Source organism: Chiloscyllium punctatum, chromosome 40 (genome assembly GCF_047496795.1).
Source record: "Chiloscyllium punctatum isolate Juve2018m chromosome 40, sChiPun1.3, whole genome shotgun sequence".
NCBI lineage: Eukaryota > Metazoa > Chordata > Chondrichthyes > Orectolobiformes > Hemiscylliidae > Chiloscyllium > Chiloscyllium punctatum.
Window position 1 is genome coordinate 45870145 of NC_092778.1, and position 27108 is coordinate 45897252.

At 42.4% G+C, this 27108-nt stretch overlaps 1 protein-coding gene across 1 annotated transcript in view; it reads left to right on the forward strand.

Moving 5' to 3' along the window:
* Window positions 1-27108, forward strand: part of daglb (diacylglycerol lipase, beta) — a 35514-nt gene that overhangs the window by 4510 nt on the left and 3896 nt on the right. Inside the window, exons 2-13 of the mRNA XM_072559793.1 lie at window positions 1813-1964; window positions 3240-3414; window positions 3714-3966; window positions 5824-5946; window positions 7365-7498; window positions 12389-12515; window positions 13741-13824; window positions 18752-18829; window positions 20069-20149; window positions 21934-22061; window positions 26630-26698; window positions 26794-26866. Of these exons, the coding sequence (XP_072415894.1) occupies window positions 1813-1964; window positions 3240-3414; window positions 3714-3966; window positions 5824-5946; window positions 7365-7498; window positions 12389-12515; window positions 13741-13824; window positions 18752-18829; window positions 20069-20149; window positions 21934-22061; window positions 26630-26698; window positions 26794-26866 (1477 nt within the window). The remainder of the gene's footprint in view (window positions 1-1812; window positions 1965-3239; window positions 3415-3713; window positions 3967-5823; window positions 5947-7364; window positions 7499-12388; window positions 12516-13740; window positions 13825-18751; window positions 18830-20068; window positions 20150-21933; window positions 22062-26629; window positions 26699-26793; window positions 26867-27108) is intronic.

The following is a 27108-nucleotide window of genomic DNA, read 5'->3' on the forward strand; positions in this document are numbered from 1 at the left end:
TCTCTCTCTCTCTCTCTCTGCCTCTGTCTCTCTCTCTCTCTCTGCCTCTGTCTCTCTCTCTCTCTCTGCCTCTGTCTCTCTCTCTCTCTGCCTCTGTGTCTCTCTCTCTCTGCCTCTGTCTCTCTCTGTCTCTGCCTCTGTCTCTCTCTGTCTCTGCCTCTGTCTCTCTCTCTCTCTGCCTCTGTCTCTCTCTCTCTCTGCCTCTGTCTCTCTCTCTCTCTCTCTCTGCCTGTCTCTCTCTCTCTCTCTCTGCCTCTGTCTCTCTCTCTCTGCCTCTGTGTGTGTCTCTCTCTCTCTCTCTCTCTGCCTCTGTGTGTCTCTCTGCCTCTGTCTGTGTGTGTGTCTCTCTCTCTCTCTCTGCCTCTGTCTCTCTCTCTCTCTCTGCCTCTGTCCCTCTCTCTCTCTCTCTTTGCCTCTGTCTGTCTCTCTCTCTCTCTCTCTCTGTGTCTGTGTGTCTCTCTCTCTGCCTCTCCCTCTGTCTCTCTCTCTCTGCCTCTGTCTCTCTCTCTCTCTCTCTCTCTCTCTCTCTGCCTCTGTCTCTCTCTCTCTCTCTGCCTCTGTCTCTCTCTCTCTCTCTCTGCCTCTGTCTCTCTCTCTCTCTCTCTGCCTCTGTCTCTCTCTCTCTCTCTCTGCCTCTGTCTCTCTCTCTCTCTCTGCCTCTGTCTCTCTCTCTGCCTCTGTCTCTCTCTGCCTCTGTCTCTCTCTCTCTCTGCCTCTGTCTCTCTCTCTCTCTGCCTCTCTCTCTCTCTCTCTCTCTCTCTCTGCCTCTCTCTCTCTCTCTCTCTCTCTCTGCCTCTGTCTGTGTGTGTGTCTCTCTCTGCCTCTGTCTCTCTCTCCCTCTGCCTCTGTCTCTCCCTCTGCCTCTGTCTCTCCCTCTGCCTCTGTCTCTGTCCCTCTGCCTCTGTCTCTCTCTCTCTCTGCCTCTGTCTCTCTCTCTCTCTGCCTCTGTCTCTCTCTCTCTCTGCCTCTGTCTCTCTCTCTCTCTGCCTCTGTCTCTCTCTCTCTCTGCCTCTCTCTCTCTCTCTCTCTCTCTCTCTGCCTCTCTCTCTCTCTCTCTCTCTCTCTGCCTCTGTCTGTGTGTGTGTCTCTCTCTGCCTCTGTCTCTCTCTCCCTCTGCCTCTGTCTCTCCCTCTGCCTCTGTCTCTCCCTCTGCCTCTGTCTCTGTCCCTCTGCCTCTGTCTCTCTCTCTCTGCCTCTGTCTCTCTCTCTCTCTGCCTCTGTCTCTCTCTCTCTCTGCCTCTGTCTCTCTCTCTCTCTGCCTCTGTCTCTCTCTCTCTCTGCCTCTGTCTCTCTCTCTCTCTGCCTCTGTCTCTCTCTCTCTCTGCCTCTGTCTCTCTCTCTCTCTGCCTCTGTCTCTCTCTCTCTCTGCCTCTGTCTCTGTCTGCCTCTCGCTCTCGCTCTCTGCTTCTGTCTCTCTTTGCCTCTCTCTCTCTCTGCCTGCCTCTGTGTGTCTCTCTACCTGTCCCCCTTCTCCCTCCCCTCCCCCCAAACTTTGCAGTGGTTTCTGATTTGTGATGATTATTTGGTTCAGCTGATATATAACTTCGATGGGAAAATGTCCTTGTTGAATGCTAAATATTTTTATTCACATGTTCAGACATGTTATGATTTACCTTTGTGATAGGTGGGACTCCAACCTAGACATTCTAGTTCAGAGGTAGAGACTCTTCCACTGCACCAAAAAATCATAAATTTACTCATGTTTTGTTTTAACAGGGAGGTTTAAGCATGTCAACTGATGTTGACTCAGTGTGTCCATTGCACAGACTTGTTGGGAAGCTGACCAACTCGTTATCCCTTTTTATTTTGCAGGTGGATTGGAATCCTAGCTTTGTACTTGACTCATCGAGGACAGTTCGACTGTAAAGGAGGAGGGTTCCTCCCCAGCTATCTTGTGGTCTTGATTGTTATTTTAGCTGCGATTATCTTGGTCCTTTCTGTGATTGTTTATGTCAGTATGCAAGGTGAATATTAATCCGTTGCACGAAATAATTGTGCAGTCACTTCTTAGTGGGCAAGACTGCCTTTGTTGTTTGAACTAAAATTGTAAGATGTAAATGAGGTTGTGCACAAAAAACTTCTGATAATGAATTCGCAGAAATTAGCCAAGGGTAATGAAAGGAATGTATATTTATGTATACACCGTGCCTTTACTGTTATGAGTCAAAATCCTGGAACTCCCTCCCTAATAAAATTATAGTTGTCTCTGTACCAAATGAACTGCAGCAGTTCGAGAAGGAACTCACCACCACCACCTCAATGGGATAAATGCTCACCCAGCCAGCGAAGCTCACACTGCATGAAATAATTTAAACATAAGTGAATTGAAGTTCTGTATAGAGGGTTCAATTGAATATCTGTGAGCTATTCCATTGGTGACTGGGTGAATAAAGGTTCTTCCTGGTATAGTATTCAGACTTAAAAGTCCATATTGACTTAGCAGATTTTAATCATGGGGCGGCAGAGACTGAGACAAACCCTTGCCTTTTGTGTACGTGACATCCCCATGTATAGGACACACAGGTTTTCTTACCTTCACTGTCTGCCCTTTCAGTGTCTTGGCCTTACCATATGGAATTTTGTTTTTAAATCTCTCTATCTTCCCTGAAAGATATCTTTGAATCGCATTTCAGATCACCGTTATCGCTCGTGTTATTGCATGTCCCAAATTACAATAGTGACTGCTCTCTAACTGTGAAGCTGCTTGAAGGATCTAGTGGTCATGAAAACCACAAAATTAGTGTATTTTCCTGTGACAACTGTTTTGAAATAATGTTGTTTATTAATTTTCAAAGCATTTTAGGATGCTTGTTATTGGATTGGAGGTGAGAAAAATCTAGCTATACTTATTTGCTATGCAGAGGGAAGAAGTGGGTGTGGTGGTATTTGCATATGTAATAGTGGAGTTTCTTTTCAGCTCTGTCCGACAATCCAAAAGCTGCCTATTCATTCCAAGTTGACCCACTCAGTGGAGTATTGAGGAAATGCTACACTGTCAAAGATGTCATCGATTGGATAAGGCATTAAACTGAGGCCCTGTCTAACTCACTCAAGTCACATAATAGATATAAATTTGAGAACTGTATGCTCAGAGTAAATTCAAATTCTAGAAACCTTACCCCACCCTGATCATAATAACACTACAGCCAACTTATCCTCCCAGAAGTATATCACATCTAGCATGAAAGAAAAACAGCAAATTACCACACTCCTTACATTCTTGGTTTCTTTCTTTACAGGAACTATCACTAAGCCAGGTCCGAGACGACATATCCCAATTTTGATTTACATCCGTACTACTCTTTATTTACCTGAACTGGCCTGGGCAATCTTGGGTGCTGTCTGGGTCAATGACAAAAGCCAGGGTTGTGCTCCCTCCGTCATTAACACAATTACTATAGCTGTCATTGCTAGGTAAGAAAGCATTTATAGCCTATTGATTGTAAAAGTTATGATTTGTCTGAAACAAGGCACCTCTGACAGTGCAACACACTCTCAGTACAGCATTGAGATTGTCGGCCTTGATCTTGTACTCAAGTTTCCGGAATTGAATTTGAATCCATGCCCTTCTAATTCAGGCAAGAGCACTATTTGTTGAGCTACAACTGAACTGTAAAATCTAAGGAATAGATTTGGAATCATATTGTTTTTTCTTTAACAGAAGTCCTGTTTGAGATTTCAACACTAATCCTGGAAAAATATCCTTTTCACAGTTGGGTTTTCTTACTCTTCACGGTGGTTGCTGTCTTAATTTTCTTCGACCCTCTGGGCAGACCCAAACATTTAAACTACTTAGGAGGCACAGTCCGTGACTTGGAAAGCAGTGACTCAGTCCAAGCAAAATCTATAGCAGCACGGGTATGGGAGTGCAGGTTGAAGTTGATGTGTTGCTGCGTTACAAAGGATACAAAGGACAACCGGGCTGCCTTTACAGACATCGCAGAACTCTTTACTGCCTTTTTTCTGGTAAGTTGTTTTTAAAACTTTTTTTAAAATGGAAAACATGTGGTTTAATGCCACAGGCCATTTTGACATGGGCATAAGAAGAAAAATTTAAAAGTCAGGGCTGTTCTAGCATACTGTAGCAATTCATTTGATAAACAATCAATACTTTTGAAGATGAATCTTAATGGATCAGAACCTTTTTATATGTAGATGATGAGCTGCTGAGTTTCTCTAGCACTTTGTTTTTATCTGTGTTAAATACAGGTTTGCTAAGCATTGTATTTTTTATAAAGCTTTTGACTTTTTTAAAGTAAACTGTACAGAAAAGCTTGTGTTCATTTTTTATTGCTTTTCTTGAGCAATATAAATGTTTTTGAAAATTTAAGCCTTGATGAAATGCTTTTGTGACCTGGAAGAACTTTAGATTTGTACTAAACTATGAGTAAAGGTTCTTGCAATTGCTCCTAATCTCACTTCGAGAGAGTTGAATGCTTCCTGATTCAGTTACAATCATATTATGCAGAAGCTGAGTGATTTTATAGGTCCCACTTGGTCCGTGTAATGTCCTGGTCTAGTTTTGATCAACTGAGGAGGTCAGAGAGAAATTTCCCAGACTTTTCTTTTCCATGGCCAACCAGTTTTTTTTCTCGTCCTGTCCGGTGATTGTAATTATGGGAAGAGGGGTCTTTCTTTTCCTTTTGGTAAAAACAATGACTGCAGATGCTGGAAACCAGATTCTGGATTAGTGGTGCTGGAAGAGCACTACAGTTCAGGCAGCATCGAAGCTACTTGGATGCTGCCTGCATTTCTTTTCCTTTTGTGACCTCCAGGACTGTTCAAGTGGACCCATCCATCTAATAGAAAATTCCTAACCATGAGAGAGTTGCCGATGTCAGACATGGAAATTTTAAAATAAAGTTATATTGTCTGACCTAAACTTTATGGGAGAACAATCTCCATGTCATTAGATTCCTTACAGTGTGGAAACAGGCCCTTCAGCCCAACAGGTCAACAGCAGCCCTCCGAAGAGTAACCCACCCAGACCGAATCCCCTACATTTACTCCTGACTAACGTACCTCACACTATGGGCAATTTATCATAGCCAATTCACCTAACCTGCACATCTTTGGATTGCGGGAGGAAACCGGAGCACCCAGAGGAAACCCACACAGACACGGGGAGAATGTGCAAACTTCACACAGACAGTCGCCCGAGGCAGGAATCGAACCCAGGTCACTGGTGCTGTGAGGTAGCAGTGCTAACCACTGAACCACCGTGCCATTGGGAGGCACGGTGGCTCAGTGGTTAGCACTGCTGCCTCACAGCACTATGGTCCCAGGTTCTGTATCTAACAGAATCTAATCATCACCCCATGACATTTAATGTCATTATCATCACTAGGTATCATTCTCCTGTGTGCACACCCCCCCCCCCCCCCCCAAATAAATTGTGTTAGAAACTTTAGTGGACCAGACATATACATGTTGTGGCTACTAGAGCAGGTCAGATGCTAAGAAAATGCATGACAACACCACCACCTGCAAGTTCCCCTCCAACACTCTCACCATCCTTGACATCCTACCTTGTTACTGGGCCAAATCCTAGTAATCCCTCCCTGACTACATTGTGGGTGTATCTACCTGATGTAGGTGGCATTACTTCAAGAAAGTTGCTTGTCACCACATTGATGGGCAATAAATGCTGGCCCAGTCGGTGACACACACCTCCCAGGAACCAATTTTTAAAATAATCTTAATTCTTTTAGCTTAGTTTTCTTGGGGAAAGGCCGGGATGTATGTTTACAAACACATCTTTGAAGTTTTATATTTTACAGACAAATGTTTACATCCTTTCTACTGGTTTATCTCTGTGAGCAGGACACAGACTTGGTGCCTGGTGATATCGCTGCAGGGCTGACTCTTTTGCATCAGGAGCAGGATAAGAGAGAACAGTGTAGTGATCTGGAGGAGGTGGCTTGTACTGTCCCTCAACCACCAACTGTAAGTTCTCAGTTGAGAATTTTGAATCTTATTAAATTGACAGTGACTTTTTAGTTTCTCAAGAAGACCCAAACTTATTCTCCTTTTTCACAATTACTGGAATTGAATTTTAATACATAAGATGCGACTTTTCTCTGTTCCTTATTTCTGCAGTGTCAGATTGTACTAAACATCAGTGTTCTAAGTGGAAGGAGAACGTTTCTTTAGATCTCTCAAAAGGCTAACACTGATCACTAGTAGCATAATATTACAGCACAGAAGCATACCACTCAGCCAACTTTCCACATTGGCGTTTTATGCTTTACACAAGTCCTCTTCATCTCACTGATCTGCTGCTTCCTCCCTCATGCTTATCTAGCCTTTCCTTAAATGTATCTGTTTTTCGCCTCAACAACTTGTAGTAAGATTAGATTAGATTAGATTACTTACAGTGTGGAAACAGGCCCTTCGGCCCAACAAGTCCACACCGCCCCGCCGAAGCGTAACCCACCCATACCTCTACCCCTACCCCTACATCTACATCTACCCCTTACCTAACACTACGGGCAATTTAGCATGGCCAATTCACCTGACCTGCACATCTTTGGACTGTGGGAGGAAACCGGAGCACCCGGAGGAAACCCACGCAGACACGGGGAGAACATGCAAACTCCACACAGTCAGTCGCCTGAGGCGGGAATTGAACCCGGGTCTCTGGCGCTGTGAGGCAGCAGTGCTAACCACTGTGCCACCGTGCCGCCCATTTTTATCGCCCAAGAGGCGATGCGTGCCCCAACGCACCGCAGCGACGGAGGCAGGATCACCGCCACCATGTAACACGCTCTACTTTCTAATCATTGTGGGAGTTATATCCCTTTTAAGGTGTCTTTTGGTTGTTGACCCCTGCAATATTTCATTTGCAATTTTGGAGCAGAAAGAAACTCTTGGCTCACCAGAGCCTAGTTTTTCACATGTTTTGCTGCTGTACCACTGCCAGTGATGTACGGTGTCAGCACTTGGATTCTATTTGGTGCTCAATGTTAACAACTGTAAATATGTCATGTATTACCAATTTTGCTTGCACTCCAGCTGTGTTCAGCCATATACCAAACATGTGATCATGCATTAATTACCAGAAACACTGGATTACTAAGCATTCTGCCACTTTGCACACGGTCGCCCAATAGTCCCCCATTGTGTGCTAACCTGAAAGCATCAATGTGGAAGTATCCGCAAGGACCACCATGCATTAGTAAGCTGCTCATAAATTGCAGATTATTAGATGCATTGATGTGCTGTACCCTGTGACTAATATCCAGGACAGAAGCAGCTTGAGCCAGCTAGTTCCCTAGTTTCCTAGAATTGACCTGAGAACCTAGTTTCTGTTGCGTATATCTTATTAAGTTACGTGTCTTGGCATCATCTATTATTTTTACCAGGCTGAGGAGCTGGATATAGAATTGGAGAACTCTGCTCACTACATGCAGTTTGCTGTTGCAGCATATGGATGGCCACTGTACATCTTCAGTCACCCACTAACTGGCATATGCAGGCTGAGCCATAACTGCATGTGGTAAGTCCTAATGGTTTTCAATACTCAAACCTCTTCTGTGTGGTCCTGAAGATGCCTCATGTATCTTGGGGTAACTATGACTGCAATTATGGTACCAAGTCCTACGTTTTAGTTAGTTTTCAGGGTAGAGTCCCCAAGATTGTTGCACATCTGCATTTGTTGATAATTGAGCATATGATTTCCAGTGCTGTGTTATAAATTGAAATTTATCTCCTACAATTAAAATACTTTTTTATGGCAACTAGTCTCTTTATGGGATCGCAGATTGGTTGTAACACAGAAAGAGACCATTTGACCTGTCATGTCATAGTCATACAGCATAGTCATGCCAAACATAACCCCAAACTAGACTAGTCCCAACTGCCTGCTCCCGGCCCATATCCCCCCAAACCTTTCCTACTCACATACTTATCTAAATATCTTGCAAATGTTGTAATTGTACCCACATCCACCACTTCCTCAGGAAGTTCTTTCCACAGGTGAGCCATCCTCTGTATAAAAAAAAATTACTTCTCATGTCTTGAAAACCCCCATCCTAGGGAAAAGAAAACTGCCATTAACTCTTTAAAGTAATGACAGGTATAGATAAACTTACCAGTTCGCCCTCCACCTTCCATGCTCCAGTGAAAAAAGTCCCAGCCTATCCAGCTTGCTGTTAAAACTTGAACCTTCCATACCCGGCAACATCTTGATATATGTCTTCTGAACCCTTTCCAGCTTAATAACATCCTTCCTATAACTAGGCAACCAGAACTGGATACAGTATTCCAGAAAGGACCTTACAGATGTCCTGTACATCCTTAACATGACTTCCCATCTCCTATAATCAAAGGACTGAGCAATGAAGACAAATGTGCCAAACGGTGTTTTAACCATCCTGTCTACAAAAAATATTATGAACCAGCACCCTGAGGTCCCTCTGTTCTACATCACTGTCCAAGGCCCTACCATTGATTGTGGAGAAAGGGAAGTTCAACAGTTCAACCAATCCTCCCACTTCCTCCCAACTTCTCTTTCCAATCCTCCCACTTCCTCCAAACCAAAGGAGTAGCCATGGGCACTTGCATGGGCCCTAGCTATGCCTGCCTCTTCGTAGGATATGTGGAACAGTCCATCTTCCGCCGCTACACTGGCACCACCCCCCACCTTTTCCTCCGCTACGTCGATGACTGTATCGGCGCTGCCTCGTGCTCCCACGAGGAGGTTGAACAGTTCATCCACTTTACCAACACCTTGCACCCTGACCTCAAATTCACCTGGAATGTCTCAGACTCCTCCCTCCCCTTCCTAGACCTTTCCATTTCTATCTCTGGCGACCGAATCAACACGGACATTTACTATAAACCGACTGACTCCCACAGCTACCTAGATTACACCTCCTCCCACCCTGCCCCCTGTAAAAACGCCATCCCATGTTCCCAATTCCTTCGTCTCCGCCTCATCTGCTCCCAGGAGGACCAGTTCCAAAAACGTACAACCCAGATGGCCTCCTTCTTCAAGAACCGCAATTTCCCCCCAGACGTGGTCGACGATGCCCTCCACCGCATCTCTTCCACTTCCCGCTCCTCCGCCCTTGAGCCCCGCCCCTCCAACCGCCAGCAGGACAGAACCCCACTGGTCCTCACCTACCACCCCACCAACCTCCATGTACAGCGTATCATCTGCCGTCATTTCAGCCACCTCCAAACGGACCCCACCACCAGGGACATATTTCCCTCCCCTCCCCTATCAGCGTTCCGAAAAGACCACTCCCTCTGTGACTCCCTTGTCAGGTCCACACCGCCCACCAACCCAACCTCCACTCCCAGCACCTTCCCTTGCAACTGCAAGAAATGCAAAACTTGCGCCCACACCTCCCCCCTTACTTCCCTCTAAGGCCCCAAGGGATACTTCCATATCCGCCACAAATTCACCTGTACCTCCACACACATGATCTATTGCATCCGCTGCACCTGATGTGGCCTCCTCTATATTGGGGAGACAGGCCGCCTACTTGCGGAACGTTTCAGAGAACACCTCTGGGACACCTGGACCAACCAACCCAACCACCCTGTAGCTCAACACTTCAACTCCCCCTCCCACTCCACCAAGGACATGCAGGTCCTTAGACTCCTCCATTGCCAGACCATAGCAACACGAGGGTTGGAGGAAGAGTGCCTCATCTTCCACCTAGGAACCCTCCAACCACAAGGGATGAACTCGGATTTCTCCAGTTTCCTCATTTCCCATCCCCCCACCTTGTCTCAGTCAAATCCCTCGAACTCAGCACCGCCTTCCTAACCTGCAATCTTCTTCCTGACCTCTCCGCCCCCACCCCCACTCCGGCCTATCACCCTCACCTTGACCTCCTTCCATCTATCGCAATTCCAACGCCCCTCCCCCAAGTCCCTCCTCCCTACCTTTTATCTTAGCCTGCTAGACACACTTTTATTCATTCCTGAAGAAGGTCTTGTGCCCGAAACGTCAATTCTCCTGTTCCTTGGATGCAGCCTGACCTGCTGCGCTTTTCCTACCATTGATTGTATAAACCCTACCCTTGTTTGTCGTACCAAAATGCAACACCTTGCATTTATCCAGATTGAACTCCATCTGCCATTTTTTTAGCCCACTGACCCATTTGATCAAGATCCCTTTGTAAACTTAGAAAACCTTCCTCTTTGTCTTCTACACCACTAACTTTTGTGTCACTCGTAAACTTTCTAACCATGCCTCCTTTACTATTTCCAAATGATTTATATAAATGACAAACAAATGAGGACTGAGAACTGATTCCTGTGGAACCCCACTGGTGGCAGGTCTCCAGTCCAAAACACAGCCCTCTACCAGTACTGTCTCTGGATGTTAAGCCAATTATGTATCCAACTGGCAAATTTACCCTCAATCCCACATAACTTTACTAATTAGTTTACCATGCGGAATGTTGTCAAAGGCTTTCCTAAAATACAAATAAACAACGTTTACTGCTCTGCCCTCATCAACCTTTTTGATAATTTTCTCAAAAAACTCAATCAAGTTTGTGCGACACTATCTTTCTTGTAAAAGACCATCCCTAATCAATTTTTGCCTCTCTAAATGTCCATAAATCCTATATTTTATGATTGCTTCCCGAAGGGTCTGTTTCCATGCTGTACATCTCTATGACTCTAATTTACCCATAACCGAAGTCAGACTCTCTGGTCCAGTCAGCTCTCTACAAGAGCAACTCAGCCAGTCCAACTCTTCCATCTTCTGCCAGTAGCCCACGGAATCTTTTCTTTTCGGATAGTTATCTGAATTCTCTTTTATTGAATCACCCTTTCTTCATGCTAGTGTAGGTTCTTTTGCCATTAACTTTGTACTGGTGTCCTCTGGTTCTTAACTGTTCCACCAATGAGGATAGTTTTATCACTATCTACTATGTCCAGATCCTATGTGAACAGCTCTATCAAACCTCTTCTCAATATCCTCTTCATTGAGGAAAACAGTCTCCGGTTCGGCAGTCTACCCTCATGACTGATGTGGAGGTGTCAGTGTTGGACTGGGGTGGACAAGGTTAGAAGTCACATGACATCAGGTTATAGTTCAACAGGTTTATTTGAAAACACAAGCTTTCAGACACTGCTCCTTCACTTGACGAAGGAACAGCGCTCCAAAAGCTTGTGATTTCAGATAAACCTGTTGGACTGTAACCTGGTAATGTGTGACTTCTGACCTTCTTCTCATGACTGAAATTTCTCATCTCTGTAACTATTTTCATGAATCCTTTCTGCATCCTCTCCAAGCTTTCACTTCTTTCTAAAGTATGGCGCCTCAAATTGGATATGTTCCTCCAGTTGAGGTCAATCAGTTCTTTGTAAGGATCTGCCATAGAGTCCTTGCTTTCATATTCTAGGCCTGCATAAAGCTTAGAATTCTGCATGAGTAAACTTGCTTTCTCAGTCTGTTCTGCCACCTTCAATGGTTTGTCCATATATACCACAAGGTCCTTCTCCTTTGTGCCCTTTTTAGAATCGTACCTTTCAGTTTATAGCCTTTCATAAGATAGTGCAGGGCTGCTTATTCACCAAAAGATCTTGTGTAGGCAGAGTTTCTAATTGGGAGCTTTGTATTTGTCTTCACAACTGAAGTGGATGCTGCGTAGGGTGACCAAATGTGGGTTTTTTTAAAAAAAAAACTTTCCCTCTGACCATATGTATCATGAAACATCTGGTACTGGAATCTGACTGATATGTAAAACCACACAGAGGAAGTCTAGTTAGATCTGATAAGACAGAAGCTGTTGAAAAATACTGGCTGCCAGGAAATCTAACAGTGAATGCAGCTACGGACATGTGCTGGTGAAAGTTTGGGGACTCTTTTGGGGTAGGAAGGAAAATTGAGTAGGCTAAAATCCTGTCAGTAACTAAATTCTAACTTCACTCTGACTTTTCAAAACCAAAGGACAAATGCACAAGGTGCAGCTTTACACCGAATTTAGTGGTAATTTTAATTGAAAGGAAGTTACTCATTTTATTGAGCAACAGTGTCAGAGTGAATTGGTCAGTCACAGCCTTTATTGATGCATGTCAGGAATGGGAGAAGATAATTTAACCCCTTGGATCCCTCCCACCTTTCAACCAATCACGATTGATCTGTATTTATGCATCCAGGTTCTATTTTTCCATAATGCCTTTGCAGAACAAAAAATACAAGTCTTGATGTTTTCAAATAGTCATCTTTGCCTAACCGTGTTCAACCGCAGCAATCTTTTGAAAGAAGTGAGGCAGAGGGGGAAAGAGTTCCAGGCATCTTCCCCATTTGAATGAAGAACTGACTATTGCCAAGTGTTCATTATCTGGTTTACAGTCACAAGTGCTTTAAAACTCGTGAAATGAGAGTCCTCAGTTTAATGTCAGTTATTTTTCTCTCTAGTTGCAGAAGCCAGTTTCCTGAGCAGGACATAGTTGGTGGGGATCATGTGGGCTGCCATTTCACCTCCATGCTGCAAACTACAGGGCTGCAATACCGAGACTTTATCCATGTCAGTTTTCACAACAAGGTAACCGCTAACTTGGACAGTCTGAAACAGGGGGAAAAAAAACTACCTGCAACATGGCATCTTTAAATTCAAAGCTTAACGTCAGTTGAAAATGCTGAGGCAGCTCCATGCTCTGGGAGGGGTAATGCTGAGGACATGTCACATACTTGGAAAGGGGAGTGTTTGATGGGGTGCTATGCTGTGAGAGGGATGATGCTGAGGGATGCCACGCTGTGGAGGTGCAGTTTTTCAGACGAGACTAAGGGCCTCACTCATCAGGTCCAGCTGTCATTAAACGTCCTGTTCAATTTTGTAAGAACAACAAAACCATTCTTCAAGCGTCTTCTGTTGAAGGACAGATTTATCAAGCAGCTATTTGATTACTACTTATGGGCACTTGTTGTTTATACCTCAGTGATATTTACCACGTTATCTCGATTTACTGCGCTGTCAAACGAATCCTTTTGGATATAAAATGTAATGGGATGTTCTGAGGAGATGGCAAACTCTGTTAAGAATACAGATTTGTTTTTTTGTTTTATGGTTCACAAATATTTTCTATTTCTATGTCAGACCAATCTACTGCAGAACAATTGCCATTAGTGCATAAAGAGGAACTGTGAGATTAAGGTTTAACAAGTACGCGTGATTGCAAAGATTATTCGTGTGCTGCAGAGAAAATGTTTGACACTTGATTGCCCAACTGCCTGTTCTTTCCTTTTTTCAAAAGTTCAAATGTTACAAAATGTAATAACCTACTTTAGCATGTGAGAGAGATTAAGGTATCCACGGGCGGCACTGCTGCCTCACAGCGCCAGAGATCCGGGTTCAATTCCCACCTCAGGCGACTGACTGTGTGGAGTTTGCACATTCTCCCCGTGTCTGCGTGGGCTTCCTCCCACAGTCCAAAAATGTTCAGGTTAGGTGAATTGGCCATGTTAAATTGCCAGTAGTGTTAGGTGAAGTGGGTCTGGGTGGGTTGCATTCGGCAGGTCAGCGTGAACTTGTTGGGTCGAAGGGCCTGTTTCCATACTGTAAGTAATCTAATCTAATACCATCATTGATCTCCAGAGAGGCAGGGTGGCACTTTTGATGTTTTGCATTTCGTGGTTTTTTTTGCATTCTCTAAACATTGAGTGTGAAAGTTGCAGCTGAGTAATAGCGAGCTATTTTCAAAAGCTAATTCAATGATTTGTGGCTGTTTTAAATCTTTAGATGTTGTCTTATTTTCACCCCACTTGTGCAGATTTATGAAATTCCGTTTTATGTGGCACTGGATCACAAAAAGGAGGCTGTGGTGGTGGCTGTGAGAGGAACTCTTTCACTCGAGGTTAGTCTTCCCTCAATTCTATAATGCAGTCAGTTACTTTACCTTGGTGGTAGGCAAACTTCTAGAAATGAGAATTCATGGCAAAATTAAATTAGCTTAATTGTGTTTTTTTGCTGAGGTAAGAGGTTTGATGAGGGTAACAAAAGCAGAAATTGCAGGAGAAACTCAGGAGAACTGGCAGCATCTGTGGAGAGAAAACAGAATTAACAATTTGAGTCCAGCCACTTTTCTGTAGAACGCACAGGATTTGATGAGAGTAATGTGGTGTCTATGGCTTTCTGAAAAGCCTTTAGTCACGTGGTGCACAACAGAGCTCTGAGGAAACTCTGAGCTCATGGAATAAAAGGAACATAGCAACATAGACACGACAGTGACCGGAAGAACAGGGGAACAGTTCTTTTTCAGACTGGAGGAAAGTTGAAAGTGGAGGTCAGACCCTTCCTTTTTCTGATATATGTTAAAGATCTCAATCTTAGGGTACGTGGCACAATTTAAGAAATCGGAGACAATACAAACTTCTAAGTATTGTAAACTATGAAGGGCTTAGAACATCAAAAAGACACAGGTTGATTGACTGAGTGGCCAAGTGGCAGATAAAATTTAATGCAGAGAAATGTGAAAAATTCATTTTAATTCTAAACAGGTTGTAGGAACTGAAGGACCTGAGTGTATTTGGGTGTGAATAATTGAAGGTGGCAGAACAGTTTGGGGGAGTGATTAATAAAGCACAAAACATTTTAGGTTGCAATAATAGTGGCATAGATTGCAAAAGCCTGAAACCTGTGTTACACCAGCACAAAACACAAACATCTGGATTATTATGTCTTTAGAAAAGTAGTGAATGCATTAAAGAGAGCATAGAGAAGATTCACAAGAGTGGTCCTAGGAATGAAGAACTTCAGAGAAGTTGATAGATTGGAAAACCTGGGACCATATTTCTTGAAGAAGGTTAGGAGGTTTAATACAGGTATTCAAGATCATGAGGGATAGGGGAAGTAACTGCTCATGTTGGTAGAAGGATAGAAAACTGGAAGACTTTGATTCAAGATAATTGGTAAAAGAAATTGGGCAGCATGATGGCTCAGTGGTTAGCACTGATGCCTCACAGCGCCAGGGACCCAGGTTTGATTCCAGCCTTGGGCAACTGTCTGTGTGGAGTTTGCACATTCTCCCAGTGTCTGCATGGGTTTCCTCCGGGTGCTCCAGTTTCCTCCCACAGTCCAAAGATGTGCAGGTTAGGTGAATTGTCCATGCTAAATTGCCTGTAGTGTTCAGGGATGTATAGACTAATCAAGGGAAATGTAGAGTAATAGGGTAGGAGAGTGGGTCTGGGTGGGATAGTCTTCTGAGGGTCAGTGTGGACTTGTTGAGCCGAAGGCCTGTTTCCACACTGTAGGCATTCTATGATTCTATGAAACAATACTGACATGAGGAAGATAAATTTTTTTACACAGTGAGAAATTAGAATCTGTACATGCTGTCTGAGAGTGTGGCGAAGCCAGATTATATCAAAGGTTTTTTTCAAGGGAATTAGGTTATTATTTGGAAAGAAAATGTACAGAGTTACAATTATGGTATGAATTGACTGTCTTGTGGGCTGTAATCATGCAAAACAAAACGGGTGATATTTTGCAGCATGTTTATCAGTCAAGAGCAGTCAGAATCCATCTGAACTTGTATGTAAGGAAAAGAGAACGGTGGATGCTGGACATCAGAAATAAAATTAAAAACAAGAAATTGTTGGGAAACTCAGCATGGAGAGAAATCAAAAGTTTACATTTCAGGTCCACTGACCCTTCTTCACAACAGTGAGCCAATCACTCTACCTTCCAAAATCTGCTGAGAAAGGCACATGGGCTGAATTGGACAAAAAGTAACTGAGTTCACAAATGCACTCTCTATGGTCATACTGCCAACCCAAGTCCAATTGCTGAAGCTGCTGGCTTGGTCCGCTCCCACTGGAGACACTAGCTCAGTTGATCCAATCCACTCCTGTCTCCAGTGCTGAGTCTGTCCTTTCACAAACCCAGAGTTGCTCAAGTAAAATGGTGAGCATCAAGACTGACTGACTGGCACCTGTGTATGTGTGTAGTGCCTGTGAGTGCTGCATTTGCTACTTTTGACACTTTAAACATACAAACTCCTAAAAGCCCTGTTCGTCTTAGAAAGGATTCTATCTGTTGTAGTAACTAATTGGTGCCACTGGATGTCTCTTCATAGCAATAGATCACATTGTGTACTGCTGCCCTGTAGTACCATAGCTGAATGATGCTGGGAGTTGAAAAATGAATCACCACTGCTTTCATTTACGAGATCTTCATTTTACTTTTTTTTTAAATCATGCATTTGTTGGGTGTTGGTGCCATTGGCTAGGCCAACATCTGAAAATTTGTATGTTTTGTTTTATTGACAATCCCTAATTACCTTTGAGAAGGGGATGGTGAGCTCCCTCTTAAACTGCTGCAATTCATGTGATTTAAGGACACCCCCGAGATTTCTAGGATTTTGACTCGGGAACGGCGATTCATTTCCAAGTCAAGATAGCATGTTGCACTTGGAGGTGAACTTGCAGATTGTGATTTTCTTATGTATCTGTTGTATTTGTTCTTCGAGGTGTAGGTCTGGAAGATGATGTCACAGCAGCCTTGCTGAATAACTGCTGTGCATCTTCCTAATGCTATCATTGGACATTCTTAGTGAAGGGAGTGACAGTTGAAGGTGGTGAATTGGATTCCAGTCCAGCAGTGTTGAGCTTTTGGTGTGTTATTGAAGCTAGACTTCTCCAGACAAGAGAGAATATTCTACCACACTCCTGACTTCTCTCTTGTAGATAGTGGACAGCCACTGGAGAGTCAGGCAGTGAGCTTTTCACTGCAGAATGACTAGCCTCTGACCTACTCATGTAGCCACAGAATTTAAAAAGCTGGACCTGTTCAGTTTTTGGTCGATGTTAACACCCAGGATGTTGATAGTGGAGTAATCCAGTGATGATAATGCCATTGAATGTCAAGGGACATTGGATAGATTTTCTCCTATTGACGATGGTCATTTTTTGGCATTTGGATGGTGTGAATGTTCCTTATTCTTTTCCTACCCATGTCCTTTCCCGGTTGAAACTGTATTAAAGTGACATGTTAAACTTTTTTCAAAATCTCTCTAAGGATGATCTCACAAGGGTTGGGTTGTTAACAAGATAAGCACATCTACCCAAGACCTCAGGGGATGGAAGACTTCAAGTCAGCAATAGTCCTGTTTTGCTATTTGATTGGCATTGTAATCTGTGAGACACATGAGGGTTTCTGTAGCTGTAAAACCCTAAGTTCTACAATACTTTCCACGTAAATGATATCATTAACTTGTGGTTTTCGAGGTTCTCCACTAGAACAAGCTCAGTCCAAGGAACAACACCAAGCCAAAGGATTAGTAGAGGTGACTGTAAACTTGGTCAAAGAAGTTGATTTTTTGGAGTGTCTTCAAGGAGCAGAGTTAGAGGGGTGGAGAGAGATTTACAGAATTCAGGGGTTGAGAGCCCAAGCAAATGAAGGCATTGCCACCAGTGGTAGTGCAGTGGAAGTATGACTTAGAAAAGCTCAGGGGCTGAGAGACAGAAGTAGGAGGGGGACTAGTTATGAAGGAATTTGATGAATTCTTAAAATTGATTGAAATTCTTAAATTTTAAACAAAGCAGTGACTGAAATAACACCAAGAAAGACAATATTGATTACTTAAGGAAAGAGTTTGGTTCAGAAAGTTATTTGAAAAAAAATTGAGTTAACTTGATGCGTACACACTGTATCAAACCTGGAACTTTCCTGATCTGATTGACTTGTTTCCAGATTAGAAATTAGCAACTAAAGCATTGTGGTCATAATGATCCCCATTAAAGGTACTACTGATAAATCAGATGACAGTGAAACCTAGCCCATAAATTTCCTTTTTACAATTTAGTACCATGATGGCCAGTAATTGAACATATTTGTTAGAGACTGCCAAGGGACTTCTAATAAAAGAACATCAAGGTTTATTACACAAAAAAGGAGAAAAACACTATTTTACATTACAAGAACTATTTCAAAAAGCATTGATATAAATATCCAAAATAAAGATTCAACCCTGCCCCCCACAATAACCTTACAGATGCTCGAACCTCAATGAAGGATCTTCTTATTTCCATTTTATAATTCCTTATTCAGTTTGCACACTTTTGGTTTCTTTCCAGAAAACTTCTGCATTCACTTTTTTTAGTTTGCATTTCTTCATGAGAACATTTAACCTAACTTGTTAGTACCGTTCATGTAATCCCCTCTTCCACAGCCTTCTGTTTCTGCAATTTTTTTGTTCTGACATAAATCACTCTGGACTATTCTCCTGCTGTAATGGTTCTGGAGGCTGATTAGCTCATAGCACCTTTGCTGCCGACCTGTTCTGTCAGGTAGAAGCCTGCATGCTCACTGAAAGAAATCTTTTGGATGGTTCTGTCTTTCTGAAATAACTGGTTTCCTTACTGCTTGACAACCACTTTTTGTTTCTCTCTTCAAGCCTTTGTTTTCTAAAGCACTGAACTATTCCGTTCCAGGATTTTTTAAAGCCTTATTTAGATGCATGTACACACGTTTTCAGAAAGTCCAGTACCTGACTCAGCTCAAAACTGAAACTAAAACTGTGTCCTCCTTACCATACACCATTTCGAAATTTCATTGATAGTAAAACTGTGCTTTATTTCTGTCAACGTTTTAGGATCCAAATTTCTAAATGACAATAATTATCATGAGCTTTAATAAAAAGTAGGTTAAAATATTTTCCTTTGTCATTGAACCACGTGGGTGCCAAGTTGATAGTACTTGAACTCAGTACACCTTCATCTTTTTCCATCCAGTGATTCCTGTCTTCCATTCATGTGTCTATCTATTTATTAATTAACCTGCAGGATGCTTTGACGGATTTGAGTGCAGATCGTGAGACGTTGAATGTAGATTGCGTGACAGGAGAATCTTTAGCACATAAAGTAAGTGTTGAATTCCTCCTCTTAAAGTTTGTAAGTACATAACATTACCAGGGTGAAGGACCACATGAAAACTGAGAGACACTTAATTTCAGCATTTACATTTCAACCTCAATGTGGTTATGAAACAGAGTTGACATCTCATGCCCTTTTAGCTTAAATTTCAGATTGGCATCAGAGTTGAAATTAAAGTATATATGTGTCCTTATTGACTGGCTAAATATTAATCTGAAATTCTAAATCAGAGCCTAGTGTGATAGAACATATAGTCCAGAAAGACGCCATTTGTACAACTGTGAGGTGGGCCGAGCTAACAATTTAGTTTAATGTTTCTGCCCTATCCTTTATATACACTTGATTTTTGTGAACCAAGCTCTGCCCGTGTATAATTGATTCCTAGCTGTGGTGTCCAACCTTTGACAGTTCTTTGACTTCAGAGATGATGGCCTAGCGGTATTATCACTGGGCTGTTAGTACATGGCAGATGATGGAATTTTAATTCAATGAAAATCTAGAATTAAGAGTCTAATGATGACAGTGAATATGTTGTTAATTGTTGGAAATATCTGTCCACTAATTTCTTTAGGGCAAGAAATGCCATCCTTAACTAATCTGGCCTACATATGACTCCAGACCCACAACAATGTGGTTGACTCTAACTGCCCTGGAGAGTTAGGGATGGACAATAAATGCTGACCTTGCCAGCGACACCTTCATCCCGTGAATGAATAATTTTTAAAAAGACGACTGATTTAGTTCTCATCTTCTTAATCAAGAGCCTTCGAATTTGCCTTGTTGGGAGATACTGTTTGTCATGTTCCACTAGATGACTTGCTCTTTGTGTGAGAGCCTCCTAGACCGTGCCAGACTCTTTAACCATGTTAGGGGAAGCACAGGAGTTGTTCTGCTCACACTCTGTTGCCTCCACCAATCATTTGGTGTGAAGGGAGCCTCATGACTGTTTTAAGCTAATCCTTCACTTAATGAGAACCCCTATTCATTCAAGATAACTGCAGTGTGCATGTGAATTCCAAGCTAAAAACTGCACCTTGCAAAGTTACCTACTCTGAACCTTTGCAGATGTCAAAGCTGTACTGTAAATCGTGTAAAACGGTTTTTAACTAAGTTAAAAATCACACAACACCAGGTTATAGTCCAATGGGTTTATTTGGAAGCACTAGTTTATGGATTGCTGCTCCTTCTTCAGGTCATTAACTAACCATTTAAACCACTTCTTCCAAGGGCATAATCCAAGCTGCACGTTACATTTACAAGAAACTAATTGATGATGGGATTTTAAACCAAGCTTTCTCGGTTGTGCCGGTGAGTTTATAAATGTTAATTTTGAATATTTGTCCCTGTATGCTCTATGTTTTGAAAAAAAACCTAAATGTTCAATGGGAGTTCTGCAGGAGCAGCTGCAGTTTTCTTGTTGAGATTTTTAGCTGTGAATGATCTGAGGAAATCAAAGTGAAAATTGTTGAAATATAATTATCTTAGGACGATTCATTACTCTTATGTTACGGTAAATTCTTTATATTATAAATGTTTCTCCTGATTCAATATTCATTAAATTGTTTTGTCTGCCCTCGCACATGTGCAATGATCTTTAGAGACAGTAACCAGGTAACATACTGAAACAGTAGTCCAAACAGTGAGTAATCCTGTTGATTCTGTGTGAATGCTCATCATCTCATTCTTTTTACAGCAGTTAAGCACCAACCTTGTAGGTGTCTGTTTAAAACAGATTACGGATTTTGCTTTAGATACTAGGTTACTCTGATATTTTAATTGCCTTACAATGCTTATTCTTCTGACTGTTCTGGAGTCATGTGGCATGGGGGACTATTGGACACAGTATGCATGTGCCAACACTTAGTGTTTTCTGATTAGTCCCACCCCCCCTCCTTTTCCTTCCTGTGTAGTTCTGCAAATTTTATTTTTCTATTTAATAATTCAAATCCCTTTTGAAAGTTACCGTTAAATGTACTTTCAACCTCCTTGAGGTGGCACATACCAGATCACAACTCATTGAATATAACAAAAAAAATCTCATTCTCATCAGTTCTGTTGCTCCTTATCTTCAATTGGAGCTTTCTCATTACCAAACCTCTTGGTAGTCGAGTCTGAAGAAATAAAGCAAAACTTACAGAATCACCAAGATTTTGAACACCTAACGTAAATCTCTTAGTCTCTCTTGTTCCAGACAGAACAACCCAACATGCCTAGTCAGTTATAACTGAAACCTCTATATTCCTGGTAGTTTGCCACAGAAATTATAGCATTAGATGTTAGAGCTTTGTTTCTGTAATTGCTTTTATATAAGTGTTTGACTAGTTACTGTAACAGAGAACTTCCTGAAGCTTGAGTCCCATCACTGACTCCTCTTGCTTTTGTATTTTGCTGCACTGAAGGTTTTGTTTATGACATCAATCTTGATCATTCTAAAAGTCATGTCTGAAGTCTAAAGGATAAGAATTATCTTTGTGCTTTCGATATGTCTTTACCATGGTCATGCGATCAGTGTAGAACAACCAATGATACAAACTAAACAATAGTTTTCCTGTGCGGTATATCATAGGGCACTAAGACCCCAGCACCAATCCCTGATATGTCCCAAACTACTAGATCTGTGTCAGGGCCATATTGGAAAAGACCAGCTTCCCCTCCTTAGTGTGACCCTGCTGAACACCCGATGACCGTATTGAGTTCTGATGATCACCACGAATGGATTGTACACTTAAATGGCATAGGGGCCACTTAAATGAATCTATTCCTGATGAAGGGCTTTTGCCTGAAACGTCGATTTTCCTGCCTCTCAGATGCTGCCTGACCTGCTGTGCTTTGCCAGCACCACTATAATCTAGACTCTGGTTTCCAGCATCTGCAGCCCTTGTTTTTAACCACTTAAGTGGTATGGTCAGGCACAGTTGGAACAGTGTTAAGAGGATTAGAACTCTTTGCAGCTCACTTTTCCAGCTTGGATGTTAGGCTAGGGAAGAAAATTGAATGTGTTCTCTCAATTGCCAACTATAGAACTGCTTGCTTTCAGTTGCTTAAAATGATCCTGTGCTGTTGGAATGAGCCTGTCTCTTTCCCCCCTGTAGGAATACAAGTTGGTTATAACTGGCCATAGCCTGGGGGCAGGAGCAGCCTCGATCCTTGCTATAATGCTTCACAAATCCTTCCCAGAGCTTCGTTGCTATGCATTTTCTCCTCCAGGAGGTCTGCTAAGGTGAGAGCTGTTAAACAACTGCATGGACTTTTTTTGTGAAAAGGGTTTTTTTTTAAGATATGATCACTAAATTGTTAATTATAAAATAGAGTTTGGTCTTTTCTAGTATTTGATTATTATGTTTTTATTTGAGGTGAATCCTTGGTTTATTTGTGGTACAGTACCTGTAACTGAGTGCATTCTCACTCACCATCCCATTGTTTTCACTCTGACAGCAGGATTTAAACATGAATGCCCTGTGAATCATCAGATTTTTTTTTCAGGTAGATATTTCAAACTGAGAGTTTCTTGTACAGTGGTAGTGCCCTTGCCCTGGGACTGGGAGACCCGGTTCAAGTCCCACCTGCTGCAAAGGTGTGTAATAACGCCTTTGAACAAGTTGATTAGAAAAATAGTTAAACTTTTAAAAATACTGAGAGAAGTTTGATGAATGAAATAGGCTGATGAGAGCAGTGAGTTGCGATCTGGACCACTGTTTGAAGAGGCTGGCCAATACAATATAAAACAACTGGTTTCTCACAGGATTGCTATCAGAGCCAGCTGCACAGGCAGGGAGGGAGATGATAGGAGGAGCTATTGCGATAGAGAGTTTGTTAGTGAGAGTTTGTTAGTAAGAGAACAGACTAGTGTCTCTGTGGCTGCAGAAAAGAATGGTATGTTGTGTTCCTTGCCAGGTCAAGGATGTCCCAGAGTAGTGGCAGGACATTCTGGAAAACAACTAAAAATAGTGGTCCATGTTAGTACTATTGAGTTAGATCAGGAGGAGGATATGGTCTTGCAATCAGAACTTAGGGAGCTAGGTTGACAATTTGCAAGCAGAATCTCACATTAAGTAGTCTCCAGATCACTCGCAGTGCTACATGCAAGTCTGTACAGAGATAAAGGATCAGGCAGAATGTATGGCTGGAAAGATGCAACTTGCTTTAGATTCCTGGAGCTAGCTTTGTGGAAAATTCCACCTGGACATTTTGCACCTGAACAGAGCAGGGACTGAGTTCTTTGCATAATGTTTTGCTAGGGCTAGTAGAAGGATTTTAAACTAACTAAGCAGAGGTGTGGGAACCAGGAACGAATGGGTGCACAAAATACTTCGAGAGATGGTTAACACTGGCATAGAGCATAGAAAGGTGAAATGGAAGAATGGTCAAAAGTAATGGTTCACATTATTAGCCATGTATGTGAATGCACAATCTACAGTAAGTAATAATGTAGAGTCATAGGATAAGGCTGAAGCTTTCACAGTAACCTTCAGCCAGAGGTGCTGAGTGAATGATCCATCTCTGTATCATCCAGTGGTCCCCAGCATTATAGATATCAGTCTTTAACCAATTCTGTTCACTACACATGTCAAGAAATAGCTGGAGGCCCTGAATACAGCAAAGGCTATGGGCCCTGACAGCATTTTGACAACAGTACTGAAGACTTGTGCTCCAGAACCTGTTGCTTCCTAGCTAAGCTGTTCCAGTACAGTTACAACACTGGGTATCTACCTGATAATGTGGAAAATTGCCCAAGTACTTCCTGTACACAAGCAGGACAAATCCAATCAATCTAATTACTGCCACGTCAGTGTACTCTCAATCATCAGTAAAGTGATGGGAGGTGCCATCAACCGTGCTCTCAAGCAGCACCTGCTCAGTGATGCCCAGTTTTGTTTCCAGTAGGGCTATTTAGCTCCTGACCTCATCACAGCCTTCGTTCAAATGTGAACAAAAGGGCAGAATTCCAGAAGTGAGGTAGTGACAGTCCATGGCATCAAGGCTGCACTCGACATCAAGGAACCCTAGCAAAACTGGAATCAATAGATATCAGGGCAAACTCTCCACTGGTTGGAGAGGACAAAGCAGCCAGCTTGATTGGCACTTCATCCACATGCATCCATTCCCTCCACCACTGGTGCTCAGTAGCAGCAGTGTACTATTTACAAGATGCAGTGCAGAAGTTAACCAAAGATCCTCAGACAATACCTTCCAAACCCAAGACCATCCAGAAGGATGAGGGCAGCAGACACATGGGAGCACCACCACCTTAAAATTCCACTCCAAGCCACTCACCATCTTGGAAATATGTTGCTGTTCCTTTGCTGTCGCTGTGTCAAAATCCTGGAATTCCCTCTCTAATGGCTTGGGTAGCAACTTGCAGCAGGTTGACTGCAGCGATTCAAGAAGGCAGCTCATCACCACCTTCTCAAGGGCAGTCAGGGACAGGCAATAAATGTTGGCCAGCCAGTGACGTCCATGTCCCATAAATGAATTATAAAAAACAAAATACCACATTTCCACATGGCAAATGTAGTGAAAGAAGACCTGGGTCAAGGAAGCACAGAATTGAGTGTTAAATATTCTAAGTAGGTGATGTATCTCAGGAAAGGAGGGGGTGTGGTGACGTTGGTTAAGGAGAGCATTTCAGTGCTGAAGAAAGGGGGGATCCTAAAGGTTTCAAGGACAGAATCAATCTGGCTAGAGTTAAGGAAAAATAGGGGTGCATTTCAATTGCTCGGTGTAGTTTATAGACCACCAACTATTGGGAAGAATGTAGAGGAGAAAATCTGAAGGGAAATTAGGGAGTTAGGCATTATAAGAGTGGTTATAGTTAGAGTCTGAAACTACCCGAATGTAGGCTAGAACAGTGGTGGCATCAAGGGCAGAGAGGAGCAAACATTGGATTATGTTCCGGGAAAGATCCTCCAGCAATTTGGGTGGCAACTTTGAGGGATCTTTGTATGTGGACCCCAAGATCCCACTGTTTCTCCACGCTGCCAAGAATCCTGTCTTTAACCTTGTATTTAGCTTTCAAATTTGACCTTCCAAAATGAATACTTTATCCAGGTTGAACTCCATCTGCTACTTCTCAGCCCAGCTCTGCATCCTGTCAATGTCATGTTGTAGCCTGCAACAGCCCTTGACACTATCTACAACACCACTGACCTTTGTGTCATCGGCAAACTTACAAACCCACCCTTCCACTTCTTCATCCAAGTCATTTATAAATATTACAAAAGAGCAGAGGCCCAAGAACAGATCCCTGCAAGACACCACTGGTCTCCGACCTTCAGGTGAAATACTTTCCATCCACTACCACTCACTGTCTTCTTTCAGCCAGCCAATTCTGTATCTAGACAGCCAAATTTCCCTGAATCCCATACCTCCTAACTTCTCTTGGAAAATATAATTGAGAACCAAAAGAATTGCAGAAGATTCAGAGGGGCGGTAACAAAGCAGATAGTGATTGAGACAGGACCTCTCCTACACAAAGCCATGCTGACTATCCCTAATAAGTCCCATTCTTTTCCAAATGCAAGCAACTCCTGTCCTTAAGAATATTTTCCAATAATTTCCCTACAGCTGATGTAAGGCTCACTGGTCTATAATTTCTTGGATTATCCCTGTTGCCTGTCTTCAACAAAGGAACTTCTGGGATCTCTCGTGTCACTTAAGAGAATATAAAGATCTCTGTCAACATGGTGGCAATCTCCTCTCTTGCCTCCCTCCGTATCCTCTGATAGTTCCCAACAGGTCGTGGGGACTTATCTACCTTAATATTTTTGTTGAACTCTCTCTCAATTAAGAGATACTTAGTGGACTTGCTGTTTGTAATGCAAAACTTCTGTTTTACTGAAAAAGACCCATCTTGGCAAAGCTTTTTGTCTTGACAATTGACAAGAATACCAATTCAAGGAGATAACCAACATTTAAGAGGACAGTGCTGATTGCCTGATAAGTGGACAATGGCAGAAGTGTTACCATGGAGAACACATCCATTAGTTAAACCAGGCAGGTTGACTCTAGTCAGAGTATTGCCCTGAAAAGTGAATCAGTGAATGACTGTTGGCTATTTTGTTCAATTGAAACTGGTGAACTGGGTAAGTGTGTCTTTCTGTCTGTAAAAAAAAAAACAGGGCCCTGTGTATTAATATGTGTATGTACAGTACAACGAGTGCATCACATGGCTGACCTTCCTAAATTGGTTGTCAGTGTACTTCCTCCTGCGTTCAGGATTGTCCAGCAAATAGAATCGCATCTATTGCTAGAGATTGTTGCACGTTTTGCAACTGTAGGCAGGTTGAGTACAGACCTGTTACCCCTCAGTCTGGTCGTTAAGTGGCTTTTCCATGGAAAATAATGCTGATTGGTTAAGAAGTGGACTCTCAGTCAGCACCACCCTCTCCTAAATGTTGGTTTTCTCCTTGAGTTAATGTTCTCCTGAATTGTCCTGACAAATGCAAGATGAAGGGCTTTGACAAAATGTGATTTTGTTTTGGTAATACTCAGGATCTGTCATGTGTGCACAGTTTGAACTCTGTGACAGACTTTGCCGTATCTATGTGTAATGTTAACCACTGTAGCATCCAGCAAATGGAAGAACTGACTATACAATTTCTGCTACAAGTAACTCTTTACTTCACTATTCTAGTATAATGACTGCATCTTGATTTAATCCAAAATAGCTTTTTCTTGAGATTGAGCCCCATTTTAAACAAGGGCCTCTTTCCCACATGTCTTCCGTCTAACAATAATGTGTAGTAGTATCTCCATGCTAATGAAGAAAATTCATTTTTTTCTTTTAAGTAAGCCTTTGGCAGATTATAGCAAAGAATTTATCATATCCGTTGTCCTGGGCAAGGATCTCATTCCAAGGTCAGTATATATTTGAACTGCACATAAAATTTTACTCCAATTGTTTGCCGATGCTACATGCTAATTTATATTGTTTTGAACCTTCACATTTCCAGGTTGAGCCTTTGCAACATGGGAGACCTGAAAAGAAGAATATTAAGAATAGTTGCCCAAAGTAATCGACCTAAGGTAGCTTATTATGTTTTGCAGTGCTGTTTGAATGGAAATGCTGATGTGCGTTTGACAAAGTTTTATCTTCTTGGGAAATGCCGTCCTTATTTTCATGACCCCCAAGCAAAACAATTATATTCAGTAATGAATCCAGTAGAGCATTCAGTAAAACTATCTTTTACTTCGAGTGCATGGAACAAGCAGAGCACTAATGTTTTCATTTCTAAGGGCTGCAGTTGAAATGCAGAGTAAACTTGTAT